The sequence below is a fragment of the Armigeres subalbatus genome, chromosome 2 (genome assembly GCF_024139115.2).
Source record: "Armigeres subalbatus isolate Guangzhou_Male chromosome 2, GZ_Asu_2, whole genome shotgun sequence".
Lineage (NCBI taxonomy): Eukaryota > Metazoa > Arthropoda > Insecta > Diptera > Culicidae > Armigeres > Armigeres subalbatus.
Genome location: NC_085140.1, coordinates 138400994 through 138420197, shown reverse-complemented (window position 1 = coordinate 138420197; position 19204 = coordinate 138400994). Strand labels below are relative to the sequence as shown.

At 38.5% G+C, this 19204-nt stretch overlaps 2 protein-coding genes across 2 annotated transcripts in view; one reads left to right on the top strand and one right to left on the bottom strand.

The window, feature by feature from the left end:
- Nucleotides 1–5904, top strand: part of LOC134210913 (basement membrane proteoglycan) — a 654698-nt gene extending 648794 nt beyond the window's left edge. The window contains exon 18 of the mRNA XM_062687352.1: nucleotides 5241–5904. Coding sequence (XP_062543336.1) covers nucleotides 5241–5395 — 155 coding nt within the window. The 3' untranslated portion in view covers nucleotides 5396–5904. The remainder of the gene's footprint in view (nucleotides 1–5240) is intronic.
- Nucleotides 5905–11953: 6049 nt separating this feature from the next.
- On the bottom strand, nucleotides 11954–16190 carry LOC134210917 (uncharacterized). Its single transcript, XM_062687356.1, has 3 exons — nucleotides 15628–16190; nucleotides 14889–15561; nucleotides 11954–14802 (listed from the first exon to the last, which is right to left on the bottom strand). The coding sequence occupies exons 1-3, from the start codon at nucleotides 15868–15870 to the stop codon at nucleotides 14705–14707; spliced, it is 1014 nt and encodes a 337-aa protein (XP_062543340.1). The 5' UTR covers nucleotides 15871–16190; the 3' UTR covers nucleotides 11954–14704.
- Nucleotides 16191–19204: the final 3014 nt, after the last annotated feature.

The following is a 19204-nucleotide window of genomic DNA, read 5'->3' as shown; positions in this document are numbered from 1 at the left end:
GATCAAAGCTCCCCCGGATTTCTGTATTATTATTTTTTTGATCAACCCAATACCAAATTTTCAAAACGACTTATCTGCATTTGCAAACAAAGAATCGCACGTCAATTTGACGAATCTGATAGCACTCCCACACAAACCAATACCATCAACAGGTAGCAGAAGCCTTCACAAGCGAGAGATAAACAAACAATCATTCGAAGTGAGCGATCGTTCATTTAAAGTTACGACAAATGTGAATTATTGCTTCGTATGAAACAGAAATGAAGCAATTAATAGATTCTTTATAGCTTATAAACCGTTAAGCATTTCGATAAGTGAAAACAATTTTAAAATTTTCGTCGAAATGATTGATTTAACCTTGTCGAGTTCTTTTCGATGCACGATACATATCGCTTACTTGCCACTCTTGAGATATTGATCATGAGTCAAGGGCTCAAAATCAAATTTTAGCATAAACGCTTGATAGATGGGAAACATATAGTTCTGCAAATTCAATTCGTCGCTTATCAAACAAGTGCATGTTCTTCCTCTTCCTCTTCTTCTTCTTCTTCTTCTTATTGGCATTACATCCCCACACTGGGACAGAGCCACCTCGCTGCTTAGTGTTCATTAAGCACTTCCACAGTTATTAACTGCGAGGTTTCTAAGCCAAGTTACCATTTTTGCATTCGTATATCATGAGGCTAACACGATGATACTTTTATGCCCATGGAAGTCGAGACAATTTCCAATCCGAAAATTGCCTAGACCGGCACCGGGAATCGAACCCAGCCACCCTCAGCATGGTCTTGCTTTGTAGCCGCGCGTCTTACCGCTCGGCTAAGTAGGGCCCATGTACATACTTTTAATCACCATCTTAAAATCGATAAACATTGTCTAAAATGCTGCTGAAGCATTTCCTGCATTGGCAACAACAAGTTGACGCGTAAAATACGAGGAGCAAAACAGAATGTAAAGTCATATTCCAGGGCGCTCGTTCTTGGACCGCCAAACGCCAGTATCCCTGCCTACCGGGCGGCTGCATGCGCATCTCCAGTAGTTTCCTAGTCTATAAATGTCAAGCTGATAGACATTTATTTTTATGTATGCAGATTAACTACTGAGGAGAGTTATTGTATAGCCCAACTGAGTGTCCCAGTGCAGGTTTGCACGGATCATGCATGTCGTAATTTTTTTCTAATCGAAGGATAGCGAATGTGATTGATTAGTATTTGGAGGATCACGTGTTAGAGCTGCGCGTCATTTTGGTCATCCAAAATTCAATCCTCCACAATTTACCGAACGGGTCATTTGGCCGAAAGGGTCATTTGGCAGAAAGCGTCATTTGACCGAAAGGGTCATTTGGCCGAAAGGGTCGTTTGGCCGTGAAGGTCAGGGCTGTTTGGCCGAAAGGGGCAATTTGGCGAAAGGATCATTTGGCCGAATAGGTCATTTGAAAAGTAAGGAATTTGGAGTTAGAAGAAAGACGACTCAATTCTCATTCCTCATTTCAATCGTGAAGTGAGTAATCAGACGTCTCACTACCCACTTCGTACTACTCACTTTTTGCAGTGAAAAGTGAGAAATGAGGAGTGAGAAGTAAGACGTCTCACTACTCACTTTCCGCTCCTCATTTTTTACAGTAAAAAGTAAGAAGCACGAAGTGAGTAGTGAAACGTTTCACTTCCCCTTTTCGCACTACTCACTTTTCACAGTAAGAATTGAGAAATGAGAAGTGAGACGTCTCACTTCTCACTAATCACTGTAGAAAATGAGGGCGTGAAGTGAGTGGTGAGACGTCTCACTACTCACTTCGCGCTCCTCATTTTTAACAGTGAGAAGTGAGTAGTGCGAAGTGGGTAGAGAGACCTCTCACTACTCACTTCGTACTTCTGACTTTTTACAGCGAGAAGTGAGAAGTGAAATGTCTCACTTCTCACTCCTTATTTCTTGCTTCTCACTGTGAAAAGTGAGTAGTGCATAGTGAGACGACTCACTACTTACTTCAAACTTCTTACTTTTTACGGTGAGAAGTGAGAAAAGAGGAAATAGAACTGAGACGTCTCTCTTAATTTCTCACTTTTCAAATGATCTATTCGGCCAAATGTCTTATTCGGCCAATTAACCATTTCGGACAAATGACCCTTTCAACCAAACGACTCTTTCAGCCAAATGACATATTCGGACAAATGTCTTATTCGGCCGATTGACCCTTTCGGCCAAATGACTTTCGGCCTATTGGCACACAACTTTCGGCCACATGGCATTCGGCCAAACGGCAAATCCCCGTTTGCACATACCACCGGGCATGCATGATGTGGAATGCGCGTTTGATCGCGTTCATGCGCAATTCTTAGATACTGTGCTTTGCGGTCGAAAGAAAGAACAGGTGGAGCGCGTTTGATTGTGTCCCTGCTCGGTGCGCAGGTAGTTAGTTCGTTCTGCTTTGTGCAGCCGAATAAAAGTTCGTTAAAATCATTGTGTATAAAAAACTGGCACAGTCGCATCACTTATCAGACTAAATTTAGATCTGACGACTAACTAATAATTCTTCCTGCAGTTTTTGTGGAGACGCAGAGGTAATCACGGTATTCAAATGGCAAAACCACCTACTAACATTCTTTCCCTTTTCCTAACTTCCCATCATTAAGTTGATTCTTTATGCAATTTAACAGATTCTGGTCAATCACGGAGCAGCAACCATATGTATGTGTAGCCATATACAATATACTCTCAACCTAACAATATACTCTTTGCCATCAACAGAGCTTGTTACTGACAAACGCACCTAGCGACAAACCTTTATCCGAACACGAAAACAATATGACAAGAATCATTTGCCTTGCATGCTCTTATATTTCCGAGCATACGATGCTAATTTTATAATCATTGTTCGATTCTCGAATATTTCCATAAAAGCAGAAACTATGACAGCAAAAAACCGAAATTTTCTCTAAAAATAATGCAAAATAACGGGTTGAAAAGTATGCATCAAGATTGTCTTCTTTTTTGTTGCTGACAATTTGTCATTAGGCCGATACAAATATTTAAAAACATTTATGTATCCCCCCTTCGGATTTTTTCGCCCAAAAATTATATTTTTAGGGGGCAACAACAAAAATTTTGGATGATTTTGTGGATTTTCAAAACATTGTTTAACAAATCCGAGAAGTTTTATTGATTTTTTTTTCATTTTAATATTTATTTTTTATTATCCCCCCCTTGACCTTTCGGAGTCCAGTCGGACATAATTTAAATTAAATATTTGTAACGGTCTTATTATCTCCGACAAAAACAAAGCTTTGTCATTGGTTCGCTTTTGTCGCTTGTTTCGCACGCGCATTCCAGAAAAATTGATTCCCTGTACAGAGGCGTTTTGGACTGGGGGCACATTATCCCGTCTTACCAGAGAAACCCAAAATATTAAATTTCATTCTTTTAGGTTTTTTCAGCATTTCTTGTGCGAAACACTATTGATAATATATATGTATTCATCATAACATTATTATTACGAGGCATTTTAAACAATTATTCCCCCACTCGAGTTCATGGCCGACGAACGAGCTGAGTAAATTTGCACAAATGAATGCGAAGGATCCTTGCGGTTCACTTTGGCGAGCAACGTCCGTCGACCAATGCAGAACCGTACATTTTCGATAAAATTAGAAATTCTTGCCTTAACCACAGGCTTGCATGGTGTGCGGAAAGCTTCACCATGAATGGGGGGTTGATTATGTTTCCGAATTTATGGCAAAAATTATTTCACTTGAATAGACAAATGTGTCTGGCTCATGGAAATGGCTGAGATTCTCTTCTGTTTGAAACTTATTTGCGTTGTTTTCAAATTCCGAAAGTTCCGTTGGATAATATACTATGTAAAATGTCTGGTTTATGCTTCCTGCATAAACGTAACACCTTCAGATTCCGCATAAGATACCGCGTCATATGAATTACGTTTATGCTGCTCACGACACCTTTGGCAGAGGAAACAATTAATTCATTATCCAATAATGTTATGATAAAAATCATGACTAAAATTGGAAAAAGAACTAATCAACCCACGATATAATGTTGTCTTCTTTATTTTTTCCTCTGCCAAAGGTATCGTGGGCAGCGTAAACATAACTCATATGACGCGTCATATCATCTTGTAGTAAGGCAAAAATGACACCTGTTTGACAAGTTGTACACAACACGGAGCATCAAATTACAACCCCCATTCAAAATATTCGAAAATAATCCAGCTGATTAATAAAGAGCCAACTTATATACCCCATCAAAATATGTCAATTGCAACCACTCATTATATGCAATTGCACTGGTCCCGTTCGTTACCACCGATTAGTAATTCCAATCCAATCAATTTGTTTGAATACTCGCCCACAAATACACCTGCTCCGTTCAAATCCTTCACAAACGAACCTAATCAAAAAGCTATAAAATGGATTTGCCCAAACCGAATTAAATTATTAATTAATACCGATGCATTCTTATTCACCTGTCACACATGTGAACGTGAACGGAAACACCCTCGGCACAAAACCGATCCAGCCACGAACACACACGCAAACCGAGGAAAATATAATCCTATTTCGAAATGTTGATCCAATTCCGGAGCCCAATCCGGGAGGGACGAATTTTCCGAATTATTTTTCCGTTCTGTTTTTGTTTCATCATTTGGTGAGCAGCAGCTGTTTCGTCCATTTGATGTGCTGAACACCTACTACCTACTGACTGCTGATTTTGTCAAGTGGTTACCCGATGACAACGTATTCTAAGTGGAACCATTACACGTCTGTTGACGATCGGATCGGATGTAGAGGGTCATATAAAATGGAAATCCGGATTTGCGTCGCACATATGCATGATGAGTTTCTATCTGATGCATTTTGGAGATTTTGTGTTCCATATTTGATTATGTCGAGTAATGAAATACAGACAGTTTCGAAAACAAGCCGAGAGCAAATCGAAGCCAATCGGAAACATCATATAAAAATATCGTATAATAATGATAACAAAAGTTGCCGAGGCTTAGGAATTTGAATTTTTGGAGGGCATACAGGTGCGAGCCCTGTATATTCAATTCAATATATTTTAACAGTTTTTTTGCGCGAATGTAAAATAATGCCCAATTATCGATTCTCATCGTCAATGTCTCGAATTATCGCAAATATTACAAACTTCTTCCCCTTTCTTTCTTCAGATTTCAATTCCATCGTAATCGACACATCACTAAATGGAGCATTATGACTTTTTTCCAGGTGGCCTACCGGCGGCAGCATTCTACACCCGCCAGCGATACTCGTCCGGTATTGTGGGCTGCATCTCGGAGCTGATACTGGCCGGCGAGTTGAGGCTCAACTTTGACTCGACGATACTGGGCACGGCACACAACGTGGAACCGGGCGCCCCATGAAGGTAGATTTAGGCGGCGAGTGTCACAACCAGCAGCCAGCAGCCGTCGTTGCCGCTGCTGCCGATTGGGGATATCGCTAGAACTGCTACCGATGCTACTACTATTACTACTAATATTACGACTAGAGCAACAACGGCTACTGCTATCACTACTAGGAGTAATATCAATTGAAAACGTCCATCAGCGAGTAGACAGGGGGAGAAAGGAAGGATCCTGAAGGTGTGCGACGGTGTGTAGGTGGGAGCAAGTGGCGAACGTCGAAGTTGGCGAACGAATGCAGACGAGGTGATTTCTATAGCACTGGAGTTCGGATGACAACGGTTGTGGATGTTTAGGGATTCGAGTGTGAGAGTAACATGGAAAGAGAGCGTTAATACCGACAGATAAACTAAGCGGATACATACACACCGATTTAGACTAAATGAATTTTTTATATAAGAATGAAAAACTAGGCTAACAATTTAAATGTAAGAACTAGGTACTGAGAAATTGTAATATTAATGTTGAAAGGGCGATAGCTTATGGAATGAACCGAAAACCTGAGTAGAACTCGTGAAAAAGTCATTGGAATGTCAGGTGATAATGGATAATGGAAAGTGTGAGGTGAGAATTTGATGGATTGTCAAAATCATTGCGTGACTTTAGTTATTCTATCATACGATGTGTGGGATTTATAAGCGATAACAAGCTCTATTTTCAAGTACTTATTTAAGAATAATTTTTATATTGCTCTGAGGTCTGACCCTAGAACGGCCTTTGTTACGAGTTGCTTTTCTATGGGAAAACTATCAAAACATACGCTAGCGTGTCCAACGTGCGAGGGCCTTTAAAGAGGCGCGTTGCTGCGCCGCCTCTGCTTACAGCACTGGCGGCCTAAGAGCTTTAGTAATGGTGGGACACCAGCATTTTTGGCGTTATTGTCAGTAGTAAGAACTACAATAGAGGGCGTAATCAGTTATGCGATAAATCAATTTAAAAAATGTTAAAAGGTCTCTAGAAATTCTTTGGAATGTATTTCCAAAAACATAGAATTTAAAAATTATTTCAGGTATTCCTTCGGATACCATCGGAAATTTCATTCTCTCGGAAATTTCTCCAGTAATTCTTCCGGAATTTCCAGCAAAAACGAACGAATTGCTAAAAAAGTGACAACGGAACTCCTGAAGGCATTTTCCGACATTAAATTTATCCAAGACATTCCTCCAAGTATTTTTTTCGGAATTTAGTCTAGGGATTTTTCCATAAAATCCTCTGGAAATTACTTCAGAGATAAATCCAGCAATTCTTTTAGATATTCCCCAAGACATTCTTTTGAAAATTCAAAGAAGCAATTTGAGGAAAATTTTGAAAATTTCGTCGGAAATTCCTTTACGAATTCGTTTAGAAATTTCTTCAAAGATTCTTTTAAAAATTTCTTTGAAAATTCCTTTGAGAATTCCTCTTAAATTCCTTTGAAAATGTCTTCAGAAATACCTTAGAAACTTCCTCCAGGAAATCCTGCGGAAATTCTTTTAGTAAAGCCATATGAAATTTCTTCCGAAATTCCTGCAGATAATATACCGGAAATTTTGTTGGAAGAGTTTTTCTGATAATTTATCAAAGTATGCAATAGGAAATACTAAAAGACTTAGTATTATTAGAAAAGGAAGAGTTTCTAAAGGAATTTTCAAAGTTGGGTTCAGATGAAATTAATGAAAGAACTCTGAATAAAAAAAACCGAATGATCCTAAAAAAATTCTGAATAAATTTCAGAAGTGACTCCAGAAAAAAATCTTAAAGGAATATCCGAAGGTCTCAAGGCATTCGTGGATGAAGTTGTGAAGAAATTTCGTAAGAGCTCCAATAATAATAATAGTGGGAATACTGTAAGAATTCACTTAATAAATTCCTGAAATAATCACTGAAGCAATTTCTAAAAAATAGTTCGAAGCAATTCCTAAACCAATTTTCGCAGATATTCTCAAAGCCATTTTTAAAAGAAATCATAAAGAAATTCTCTAAGGGATTCCCCTAAGGGAATTTCGAAAGATTTTCCTGCAGCAATATCCGTAGCCATTTCCGAAACTTTTTTTCGCAGGGGTTCCGACCAAATTTTCAAAGCAATTTCCGATGGAATTTATGAAGAATTTTCGAAGAAATTCTAAAAACAATTCGTTAAGGAATTTCCGAAGGAATTTTCCAAGATTTTTTAAGGTTTTTTCAAAGAAATTTTAAAGGAATATCTTGATGTATTTCTGAACAAATTTCTGGATCTATCTGGAGGAAATTCTTGGAGGATTTCACAGAGAACTCAAGAATTCCGGAAACTTCGTTCAGGAGTTCCTTCGGAAATTTCTTCCTCACCTGAATGATTACTGAAGGAATTTTCAAAGCAACTCCTGAAGTACATTCCTAAAGAATTCTCGAGAATATCCGAAGAAGCATGATGTTGGAGCGACTGTCATCCCAATATTTTTGGTTTTTTGGCAAGTCTTAATTCCAGATTCAAAACAGGGTTTTTTTTACTGCTGTACGAATTTCGAAGGACTTGCCGGAGAATTCCCGAAAGAAATTCTTGTAGAAATCTAAAAAAATATATGAAATTTCCATTACGAATTTGTTTGAAAATTCCATAGGGAATTCTTACGAGGATCCTTTTAATAATTCTTACGAGGATCCTTTCAATAATTCTTTAGGGAATTCTTTCAAAAATTCCTTAAGAAATTCGTTTAGAAATTCTTGTCCCAAATCTATTCAGGTTAATCTTTGGAAATGAAGAATGAAATAGGAAATCCGAGAAGAATTTTCGGAGTACTTTCTAATGGAAATTTCAAAGGATTTCCTGATCGAATTTCAAATGTAAACTACGTAGGTCTTTGTAGAGGAATTTTTGGAAAAATTGCTTAATTCACCCGAAGGAATAACTGAAGGAATACCTAAAAGAATCCTCGAAAGAAATCCTGATGGAAATTTCGAAGGAATTTGAAAAATAACTTCCCAGAGTTTCCAAAGGGATTTCTTGAGAAAGTAATTGCAAGAGTTTTAAAATTTATTCCGAAGAAATTCCTAAAACAATTTCCGTAGGTGTTGTAGGTACTGTAAAAAATATTGAAATAAGGATCTTTTGAAATTTTCATATAACTCCTTCTTTGAATTTTCGAAGTAATATTATGAGGAATATCCACATACATTTCTGGATTTATCTCCGATGCAATTTTCGGAACAATTTCAGAAGAAATCCCAAAATATTCTGAAATTTTTTTTTGGGGGCTGTCCAAAGAAATTATTGTAGAAATTTAAGAATGTCGGAAACTCCTACAAAATTTAATTTGGAAATTTGTTTTAGAAATTCCTTTGGAAATTTCCTTAAGAATTCCTTAGGAAAACTCTTTGAAATACCTATTGAAAATCCTTCGGGAATTGAATCAGGAATACCTACGGATTTTTTAAAGGATCCTACGAAAATGGATTCAGGAGAAATCCTTCAGAAATTTCTTCATCCTGGGAAAGTTCAAATTATTTTCGAAAATACCTTGCGAAATTTCTTCAATTTTTTTTAATGATTTTCAACAGCATTTTTTCCAAGATTTTCTCAAACAAATTCTTGCAGTATTTCCTTAAGAAATCCCTTTCGAAACTCTAGGAAGAAATTCCTAAAATTTCTTCGAAATTCTTCGAAAAATAGGAATATCGTCATAATTTCACCCAGGAATTCTTAAGAAAATTAATTAAAAATTCCTTTGGACATTTATTTAAAAACTCATTATGGCTTTCGAACATTCCGTTAGAAATTCTTTGGAAATCAGAAATTTATTCAGACATTCTCTTAGGTATCATTCAGAAATTACTTCAAGAGTTCCGTCGGAGATTTCATCTGGAAATTCCATTGACATTTCCGTTAGAAACTCTTCCGAAAATTCCTTTAGGATTTTCTATTTCATTCTTTTCAAGAAAAAATCTTCCAACAAAATTTCCGGAATGATTTGTGCAGCAATTTTGAAAGGAATTTTGTATGGTTTTACTAAAATAGGAATATCGGAATGAATTCACAAACGCCTCTTCAGAGGATTTTCCGAAGGAATCCCTGGAGGAATGACAAAAGGATTTGATGGCCTGATTTTCTAAATTATTCCTGGAGGGAATTCCTGGAGTAGAAAGAATTTCAGAATGATAAATTTCAGAATGAATTTTCATACAATTTCGCAAAGCAAAACCTTAGAGATTTCGGAAAAATTTTGCAAAGAAATTTTCAAAGGAATTGCTAGAATTATTTTTAAGGAATTCTCAGAGGAATTTACGAATTAATTTCCAATAGAATTTTCGAAGAAATACCGTGGTGCATCGAAATCCGTACACCTAAGCACTTGTTTTTATTAAAAAGGCTCTAGAAAATACGAATCGAATTCAAATGGATCGTTCATTATTGGTACAGGTGCCCGAGGGCCTCTATTTTTTATGTGATCCAATGTATTGCATTGAAAACAACGAAAAATATGATGAAATGATGAGTAAATTTACGTGGACGGATTTCGAATCATAGGATCATAATCCGTGCAGATATTTTCTAACTAAATATTTAATTTGAAGCAGACTGTTTGACGCATCTAGAGAAGTAATCCCTTTGATGTTTATTCTGCTGATCTTACTCTATTAATTGCAATTTGCAATTCAAAGTAGTCACTTTCGGTACAATTATATCCGACGCGATACAAAATGGCGCCTGAAACTTTGCGTTTTCTGGGTGGCGATTTGTTTTTCAATTGTGATATTTTAATTTCAGAGCATATTTTCCATTTCAACGGCCAGAAAGCTAACCGTCAAGTATAAGATAAGGATAAGATAAATGATTTATAAATGTATTCCCTTAAACCCTCTATAATTTAGTGGTATCTCACAAATGGAGGGAATTCGGTGCTGTACGGATCCCGGTCCAAAGAAATTCCAAGATGTATTCAAAAATTCTTCCTGAAATAGCCCTTAGAATTTTTGGAAAATCAGTTTTTTAGGGCAATTTTGGCGTGTATAATAAAATTTCGGGGAAAATATCCTATGTGGTGGGTCGCATGTCCCATCGTGCCCCAGCTTAGCTCCGCCAGTGGCTGACAGTTTTTGGTAACACACTGTCACGGGTATTATAGAGTCGTAGTACCGTTGATTTTATTTGATAATTTATTTTGTTCATAATTCATCTGACAAAAGTCTTAATGAATGCCACTCAAACTATCGAAACATCAATCGGACGCAATTTATCAGTTTCGCAGCATCGTTTTCTTCAGTCATGAGTAGAATACCAATGTCACACAGATTTTCGAGTAAATTGGAGGCATCATCATCGACATCATTGACTATTGCACTCAGTATTGTAAACATTTGAAAAATGTTTTGCGAGAAGCATTTTTCTTAAGCAGTTGTTGATAATTCTCCGGAAAAGGAAACCAAAGCAGTCACACCCTTTGTATGGTACTGTTCTGGTTGCACTTAGAAATTCGAAAGCATTAAGGATACCACTTCACTGGTGCTTTTTTTTTGTTTTTTTCCGACATTACTGACTCACTTATGTGTTCTGAGCATCCTTTGGGGAAATATAAGGCTAACGTATAAGATCTCCATCCTGGACGGCTACTCGCTTTTGCTTCGATCTGGACCCTGGCGTATGCTTGCAGATTTCGTCTCCGCTCTTTCGTTATGTGTGTCCGACCCACCTTTATTTACGCTCTCGTATTTCTGTTGACATCGGTTTCTGATGGCATCGTCGATGGAGCCCAGCATACGAGAACCAATGCATGCAGTTTCTGCGTGATTTCTGCTGATATACACCAAGTCACGTGTAACTGGGGTATGACAACATCGATTTTAGGCTAGAGTTGAATATTCTAAATTTTGTGAAATGAATAAACTGATTGAATCTCCATATATTTTCGATCCGTGCTTCTATGTCAATCTTGGTTCCGACTTACACTGCCAAGCTATTAAAATTTTTCGACCTTCTCTACTGCTTGCCCGGCAACCGTGAAGTTGGAGGGTTTGCTCGTGTTGACATCCAACGATTTGGTCATGTTGACGTTTATGGTGAGAACCACCGTGGAGGAGCATTCGGCCTGGTCGTTCAGCTTACTTTGCCTCGAGGAAAAGTTCCGGTGACAGAACACATCCTTGTCTCACTTAATTGACTCCCATGATGAGATCACACCCTGGGGCCCTCCTTAGCCGTGCGGTAAGACGTGCGGCTACAAAGCAAGACCATGGTGAGGGTGGCTGGGTTCGATTCCCGGTGCCGGTTTAGGCAATTTTCGGATTGGAAATTGTCTCGACTTCCCTGGGCATAAAAGGATCATCGTGTTTAGCCTCATTATATACGAATGCAAAAATTGTAACCTGGCTTAGAAACCTCGCAGTTAATAACTGTGGAAGTGCTTAATGAACACTAAGCTGCGAGGCGGCTCTGTCCCAGTGTGGGGACGCAATGTCAATAAGAAGAAGAAGAAGAAGAAGAAGATGAGATCACACAAAGTTCCATTATGCAGCACTCCGCATGCGTATTGCGCTACGATGTCATCCGGAACTCCCTTGCATCGCCCCAAAGATTTTCGTTGTGCAGGCGATCGGAAGTTTTCTCGTTGTTGGTGAATACCAAAAATAGGGTCTTCTATAATTTGTTGCCCTACTATACGTTGATACGGAGCGTGACAATATGGTCCGCATATGATTTTCCGGGTTGGAATCCTACCAACAAAGAGTAGTGTCTATCTTCTCCTGTAATTAGGATAACTATTCACAAGACTTTGAGAAGAATGCTCAGTAACCAGCCAGTTGTCGCACATTGTCAGTTCCACTTTTCTTTGGACCTTTACTAAGACGCTCTGCATCCAGTTGGTCGAAAAGCACGATTTCTTAGATATTGTGATGTGACTTCGGAGTTCACGCGGGTAATATGACGCTCTCTTAACAGCATATGCCGAGATATTGATGTTTGGTCGGTCGTCAAAACTTAAAGAAGTAACTGGAAGTGCTCGAAACAACGTTTCAGTTGATTAGTTGATGTGTCGCGTCTTTTCGTCGGATCTCGCCAATTAGGTGATGGTCACAAACGATGTCAGCTTTGCGTTCATCCCGAACATTAATGCTCGATGCCCACGTAGCGTCTTTTCGACGCAGAGTACACGCGGCGGTAAAACGACGCAGGTGTGCTTTGGGAAAAAACGGTAACGCAGCGTCGCCGCGCCGATGCACATCTACGTTATTTAAATTTAGTTTTGCACCGGCTGCTGCACAGAAACGGTTAAATATTTCACGGATCATTCCTATCCGTGCTGATGTGACGCTGATGTCGTCCGCATATGCCACAAACAAATCATCCTCACACGCTTGCTCTAGTCTGCATAATACTTGTGACACATATATGATACCAATATCACTGTACAGCATAAAACCATATGTCTGTCACCCAGAATCACGCTGGTATCACGATAGCACGATGATTTCCGTACCCTGCCCTTCGACCATTGTATTGTACGAAACAGAACATAATTTGTTGTTTGAAATGTCAAATACGCCGTTTGACATTTGAAATAAAAACAAACATTTGCAAGATGACTGATTAAAAATCGTTTTTCTGCAATTCCGGATGATATTTTTCACAACATTGGCAAAATATTATTCGTAAGCCCATTATTTGCTACAATTATGCTCTGAAGATGTCTTCCTATTGATTTTTCCAATTCTTGGGTTGTTTCCGGGAAGATCTACCGTCACTTTTGCATGATATTTTATGGTTTGAGTTCTGTATCGTGGGATTTCGAACATTTTGTGCAAGGATCCCATGGGTTTTAATTGGAATGAGGTCTGGGGATTGGGAAGGATGTGGGATGTTTGATTTGCCATTAGTCAGCAACTATTTTTTTTAGATAGGAAGAATGTTTTGTACCGTTGTTTTGGATAAATTCAAAATTGGATCTATGACTCAATTGAACGATGCTGGCTTTATCCTACAAAATGTCCAAATTAATTAAACGATCAGTGCCGTTTGCACTAAAATCACCCCAAACCATAGAATAGAGTGGTTAACGTCCGCAGAAATAATTGCCCTGCGGAATATTTGCAAGAACTCGCATATTTCTGCTAAAATACCTATACGAAGAATTAGAAAACTATGACGTTTTCATATGACGTTACAGTACCAGTTTATGATTTCTATACATTTCGATGAAGAATATCGTTTTGGAAAGTGGTTGAACCAGTTTCAAAACAAACTGTCAAATAGATTCAACGGTGAAAAAAGATGTATGTCATCTTGCCACTGTACGCGTACAGCGTGATATGAAAATTATTGTGTGGAAATCATATGTCTGACGATAGTATAACAGTGGATGGAGATACAGTACAAAGAGATGCATTGACAACGGGCCCCCTTGCCGCACCGACCGAGCGATCTCGAACGATCGAGAGAGGTGCCCGTTGACAAGCAGCCTGGATGTGGACCGACTGGCTATGCGCGCGAGAAGAGCGATGAGTTCCCAGCCCGGTGGCATCCCTATCTCACACAATAGGTTTGTTTTGCAGCCAACATTGCGCAATCATATCCCACTGACAGTTCTGTATCCTAATGAAAATCAAATGTGATGTTTGTAAACAAAACACACACTATCATGAATGTTATACTGAGATGTTGGCCACAAAAACATGGCGTCGTGCCACCCACCTGTGAGTTCCTCGTTGAACCAGAGCGACCGCATGGTGCCGAACAAGAACGAATGACGAACCAGATCGAAGGCGTTCTTCAGATCGAAACTGTTGAGCCTACCGGTGCCACGGTGCACTATGGGGCGGCTCCATACAAGTAGGTGGCCGAAAATATTTTCATTTCATTTCTGCAATATTTCACACTTATATCGTAGATTAATGTCTAAAAGATGTGAAATACTTGTTTTGCAGGTCGTTATTACTTCTAAGGTCTCCAAACTCCCTGGAATACAGACCTTTGATCTCTATGGAATATATCCCTTTTATCTACGAATGTCTCATGTACACAGCAGTCTATAGATGTGTATTTTATTGCAGCGCAGACCTGTAGAGTTCAAAGTAGAAAATTGTATACTGTTTTTATGTGAATTGAGTTGTACAGATGTTCTAAGTTGCACAAGGACTCCGTCAAATACAGGCCATTGCATCTACATACGTAACAGGTTGTCTTTGTAGGATTTTTCAGATTGGTTCAGGCTCTTAACCCGTAAAACAAGTAAAGGGAATACAATATAAAAGCTCTATTAAAGCTATACGAACTCCATGCAATAAAAGCTTCAAGATATATAAGTATACTGCAACAACATTTATTTATTCATTATGTACATGAACATCCTCAACAAAATCATCATTTATTTCTTCAAGATCGATTAAAATATCTGCTATGGTATATTTTTCTGTACTCGAATCTGTTGTATTGCAAGAAGTTTCAGTCACTAAAAACTTTGAACATCTTCTGGATATTCCAGATTAGATTTATTTTGAAGTCGCTTACCTAAGTTGAGGGAGCTTATCAAAGGATCCGACGAGTTCATAGCACGAATGAAAACGTCATGTAAATTTTCTTCTCTTGAGGCTTTCCTGGCATGATGAGTCCGACTTTTTTTTAAGTGCTTGTGTTGACACTCAGCTGCTTCTTCAGCCAACATTCCAAGTGGTGCTGGTGAATGAATAATTATATCCCCAGCATGGGCAAGGACTTTATGCACCGTAGCAGGAATTTTATACCAATCATACAGCTGCAAATATAACCGGTAGGTTGCTTTACAATAACTGTCTAGCTTTTCAGGATTGATTGGCTCTTGGCAGTTTATCGCAATCAGAATGTTCCAGAGCCGGTGAATTAGCTCTTCGTTGACATTTAATGCTTCACTTAACAGATTTGGATTCGAAAACGCTCGTCGACAAATGTTTCCAGTTGTACTTGATCCTGCTCCACCTTGCCTTGGCTGGTCGACTCTCACACCAAAGCTATCATAAAGCCTTTTCTGTATAAGTTGTTTTCTCTTCAAGTACGCTTCCTTTAATATCTTTGATACCTGCCACTTTTTAAAATCCATTCGGTAAGATATGTGAAGAAGGCACTCGAAAAATCGCATCCATGCATGTAATGGAGATATTCCATAAATAAGTGTCCCTATCTCTGGTATATATCCTTTTTCAAACTCCTAGAATATTTGAAAAACAAAACAGTTTTTAAAAATGTACAAGTATTTCTTTTAAAAAAATAATACCTCTAGGCTTGTCATTACATTTGGAGTGGCTTTACAAATTGGGCAATTTTGCATAGATGACGTACCAGTTATGTAATTTAGAACTTTACCATCCACCATGCTCATGACAAAATCGAAGTCAACCAAAACATATTTCTCCTGCTCCAAATCGATCTTAACTGGAACTAATTCACTTAGTTCTCTCTCTATGGTATTTTTGCAATCGATCACAACTTCCTTCGATTCCTTCACAAACTCTAGCATAATTGGTCTACAATAACGAATACTTTGTGGGGTCAAGTTGTACCAGAAAATGTTTACGATTACTTAGTAAATATAAATGTATTGGAGTCGTTGTCACTGAAAATACATCTGAATCATCTTGTTGATTCGTACCTGGGAATGATTGATGGTATTGCGAGTATCCCGTAGATCCGTCCATACCCCAACTACTTAAAAGGACCATTTCGACGAAGTCCTGGTTATTTTCATCCATATATTGATTGATTTCGTGTTTCAATGATTTCACTATTCGTTCTACAGTATGTTGCATTAGCGATTGTATTCTAACCTAAAAGAAAAATATGAATACATATATTATTCCATTTCAAGGAGATGATCTATCTTTCATTACCTGTATTTTTGTTGCCGTTTTTCGATGGAATCCAGCGGAGGAGAACATATCGCTTTCATTTTTGTATCACTTTGTAAGTAGGAAATCTTGCAGGATTTTTTATGTGTTTGTTCGTACACATATTTACTCATATCATAATCGAGCAAATATTCAAAAGTTTCTTCATCGGACATCATTCCATGAGAATCACTTAGAGTAGTGTACATGCTGGAAGCGTGATCTCGGTTTTTTTTAATATGGCCTATCACTTTCACCATACTCGTATCACTTCTGTTGTAGGCAGTTCTTCTTGCTCCCAGTAGCGCTTTTTCTATGGTATCCTCTCTTGGATTCATTAGCTCGTCATTAATTCTTCCGCGCTTCGTACGCTCACTTAAATCCTCAAAATTTTTTGATGGTCTTCCACGAGATGTTGAAGCCACTGGCTCTGGCTCAGCATGATAAAATTCTTCTAATTCAAATTCTGTGTCAAGCCATTCCTCATTATATGAGTCAAAGTAAGTTTTGGACCGGGATGCGGCCTGCCATTTTTTTTCAAATTTCAAATGCAGATTTTTCAATTTTGTATGGAGTTAACTCTTTTTTTGTTTATCCACTGCGAAGCTTTGGCAGATATATTCCAAAGCTTTTTCAACGCGATCTACCTGACGTCCCTCGTGAGCTCTAAATACTTCAATGAGTTGCCTATAATTCATGATTCGCCAAATAATAAGTACAAACACTTCACACGATTTACCTTCGCAATCACAGCTCACTATGCACTCAGATAGACATTCATAAATGTACTGTTTATTTATTTCACCTAGGTACATACCAATAATTATCGAAAGATGTCCTTAGGTACAGACATTTTTGCTTCTTGTATTCACATATTGGATTTTAATTAATATCAAAATTTTACTTTTTATGAAATAATTTCAAATGAAGCCTAGAGTATTTTCGTAACCCTCAAGAGTATTTTGTTTTTTTTTTTCATATTTATTTGCTTGATACTTGATAGATAATGAGTTGCCTCCTCTTGGTGAGCCTACGCCAAATGGAGTATCATATAGCTGCATAAGCTGTCGTGTACACAGCCTACCACGAAGCCTACGACACTTTTCGTGTTATCTACTATCTCTATTTTAACTGTTCTTGATGCTCTTGTGTCATACGCATGGGATTTGTATCCAGCCCATCACAGTCTGCCGTGTATTATGAGAATAATTACATTTAATGTTTCAAAATTAATGACTTTTTTTTCGAAAAAGTGATCGGAATCGCAGATTTGCAGCCATAAGCAGCTGGAATTTGTTTTAATGCCTTCTGGGAGGTCCAAAGATAGCCGTAGGGGTAGTCGCTAAGCGAAACTTTGAGAAACTTTTTTTGTATGGAACTTTTCGAATGAAAAAAAAAAAAAAATTTCTTCGTGTCATTTTCGGATGTTTCACTACCTATTTTCCCATAACTTCGCAAGTCCATGAAACAAGCTTTCAGAAACTTTTTAAAGAGTTGGAAAAGAGCTACTGTAGCCGAAGATATTGACAGTTGAATAATGCATTGATTTTTCAAGAACTAAAAAGTGTCTGGCTCTAATGCCTATATCTTGATAACCATATGGCTTATAGTGCTGATATGCTGGGGTTTAATGCTCCAAAGCATTAGCATTTAGTAGGTCAACTTGAATTACGAAAGAGAAAGTCGATTTTTTTATTTTCGGCCACCTGATTCCCCATAGTGCGGTGGTGGCGGATGCTGCCAATCCGGTCTTTGAGACTCGAGAGTTGCTTGAAAAATATTGCGTTCTGAGTCCGAGTCGAACATTTCTGTCCGTCGTGCAGCACACGATGGGATTGCATGCAGGTGGGTGGCACGAAGCCATGTTTTTGTGGCCAACATCTCAGTATAACATTCATGATAGTGTGTGTTTTGTTTACAAACATCACATTTGATTTTCATTAGGATACAGAACTGTCAGTGGGATATGATTGCGCAATGTTGGCTGCAAAACAAACCTATTGTGTGAGATAGGGATGCCACCGGGCTGATTGCATGACGTGCTCTAGTTGGTTTTTGAGGATACGGAAAGCAATTTGTAATCGCTGTTGAGCAGCGATATGGGTCGCCGGTATGCTCGGGCCGTGTTATTACCTCCCTTTTTCTTAACCAGCACGATAATACCCACGAAGGCATTGGTGAGATTGCCGGTGAGTGCTTCATTCAGTTGAAAGATCGACATTGGTTCGTCGGCCAGATGCGTCTCGTTGATATGCATACAGGGTTTGCAGAAATCGCTCTCAATAGATAACGAACAACGATAAAAGAGAGGCAAAAACTGTTCCGAATCATAACAAGCCATGAAAAATAAATTTATCAAACTTGTATACAAGTGCGAATAAACAGAATCGGATAGGCAGCCCAGAAAAATGGCGATTCTCGCTTTGTTTTCGCTCATTTCGTGTGAGTTACTGCACAGCTGTGTAGAACAAGTTGAAATGCATCATCAGAGCCAGTGCTCCTCACATTTGGAGCTTTCTAAAAGAAATTTATCCTGGGGTATACTGCCGTGAATTGCATATCTGTCCCATCTTTGCTGGGTTTCCTGTTCATATGGAGCAAATATGCGATTCACGGCAGTATAGCCTCCCGAGTCAGTTCTCTATCATGACAGCATGCGAAAAAAGTCTCTCGAGGTATGCTACATATCGTATATGTATGTAAACAGAGGTGATAAGTGAGAGACTTGTTCATTCTCTTTTGGATTCAATCCCAGTGCGCATAAACATGTGCGAGAAATTACGCTGCAGTGCCAACATTTCTCCTTTCAGCCGATTGATGGTGGTTATCAATTGTGACTGCTGGTACTAGCCGTCGTTCGTTTGCCGTAATTGCGCATAGATATGCTGGTGCGCATCGTGAAATTAGTCAAAAACAGATAGAGATTTCCACTTACAAAACGACTTGATTTTAGGCCAGCCACCAATC

Bases quoted from the DNA above. Each gene is read 5' to 3' on its own strand.
- LOC134210917 (XM_062687356.1), bottom strand. From the start codon at position 15,870: ATGCTAGAGTTTGTGAAGGAATCGAAGGAAGTTGTGATCGATTGCAAA. The intron at 15,562-15,627 runs GTATTATTTTTT...CAAATATTCTAG, and splicing joins ATGTAATGACAAGCCTAGAG to GAGTTTGAAAAAGGATATAT. The intron at 14,803-14,888 runs GTAAGCGACTTC...GCAATACAACAG, and splicing joins GATAAGCTCCCTCAACTTAG to ATTCGAGTACAGAAAAATAT.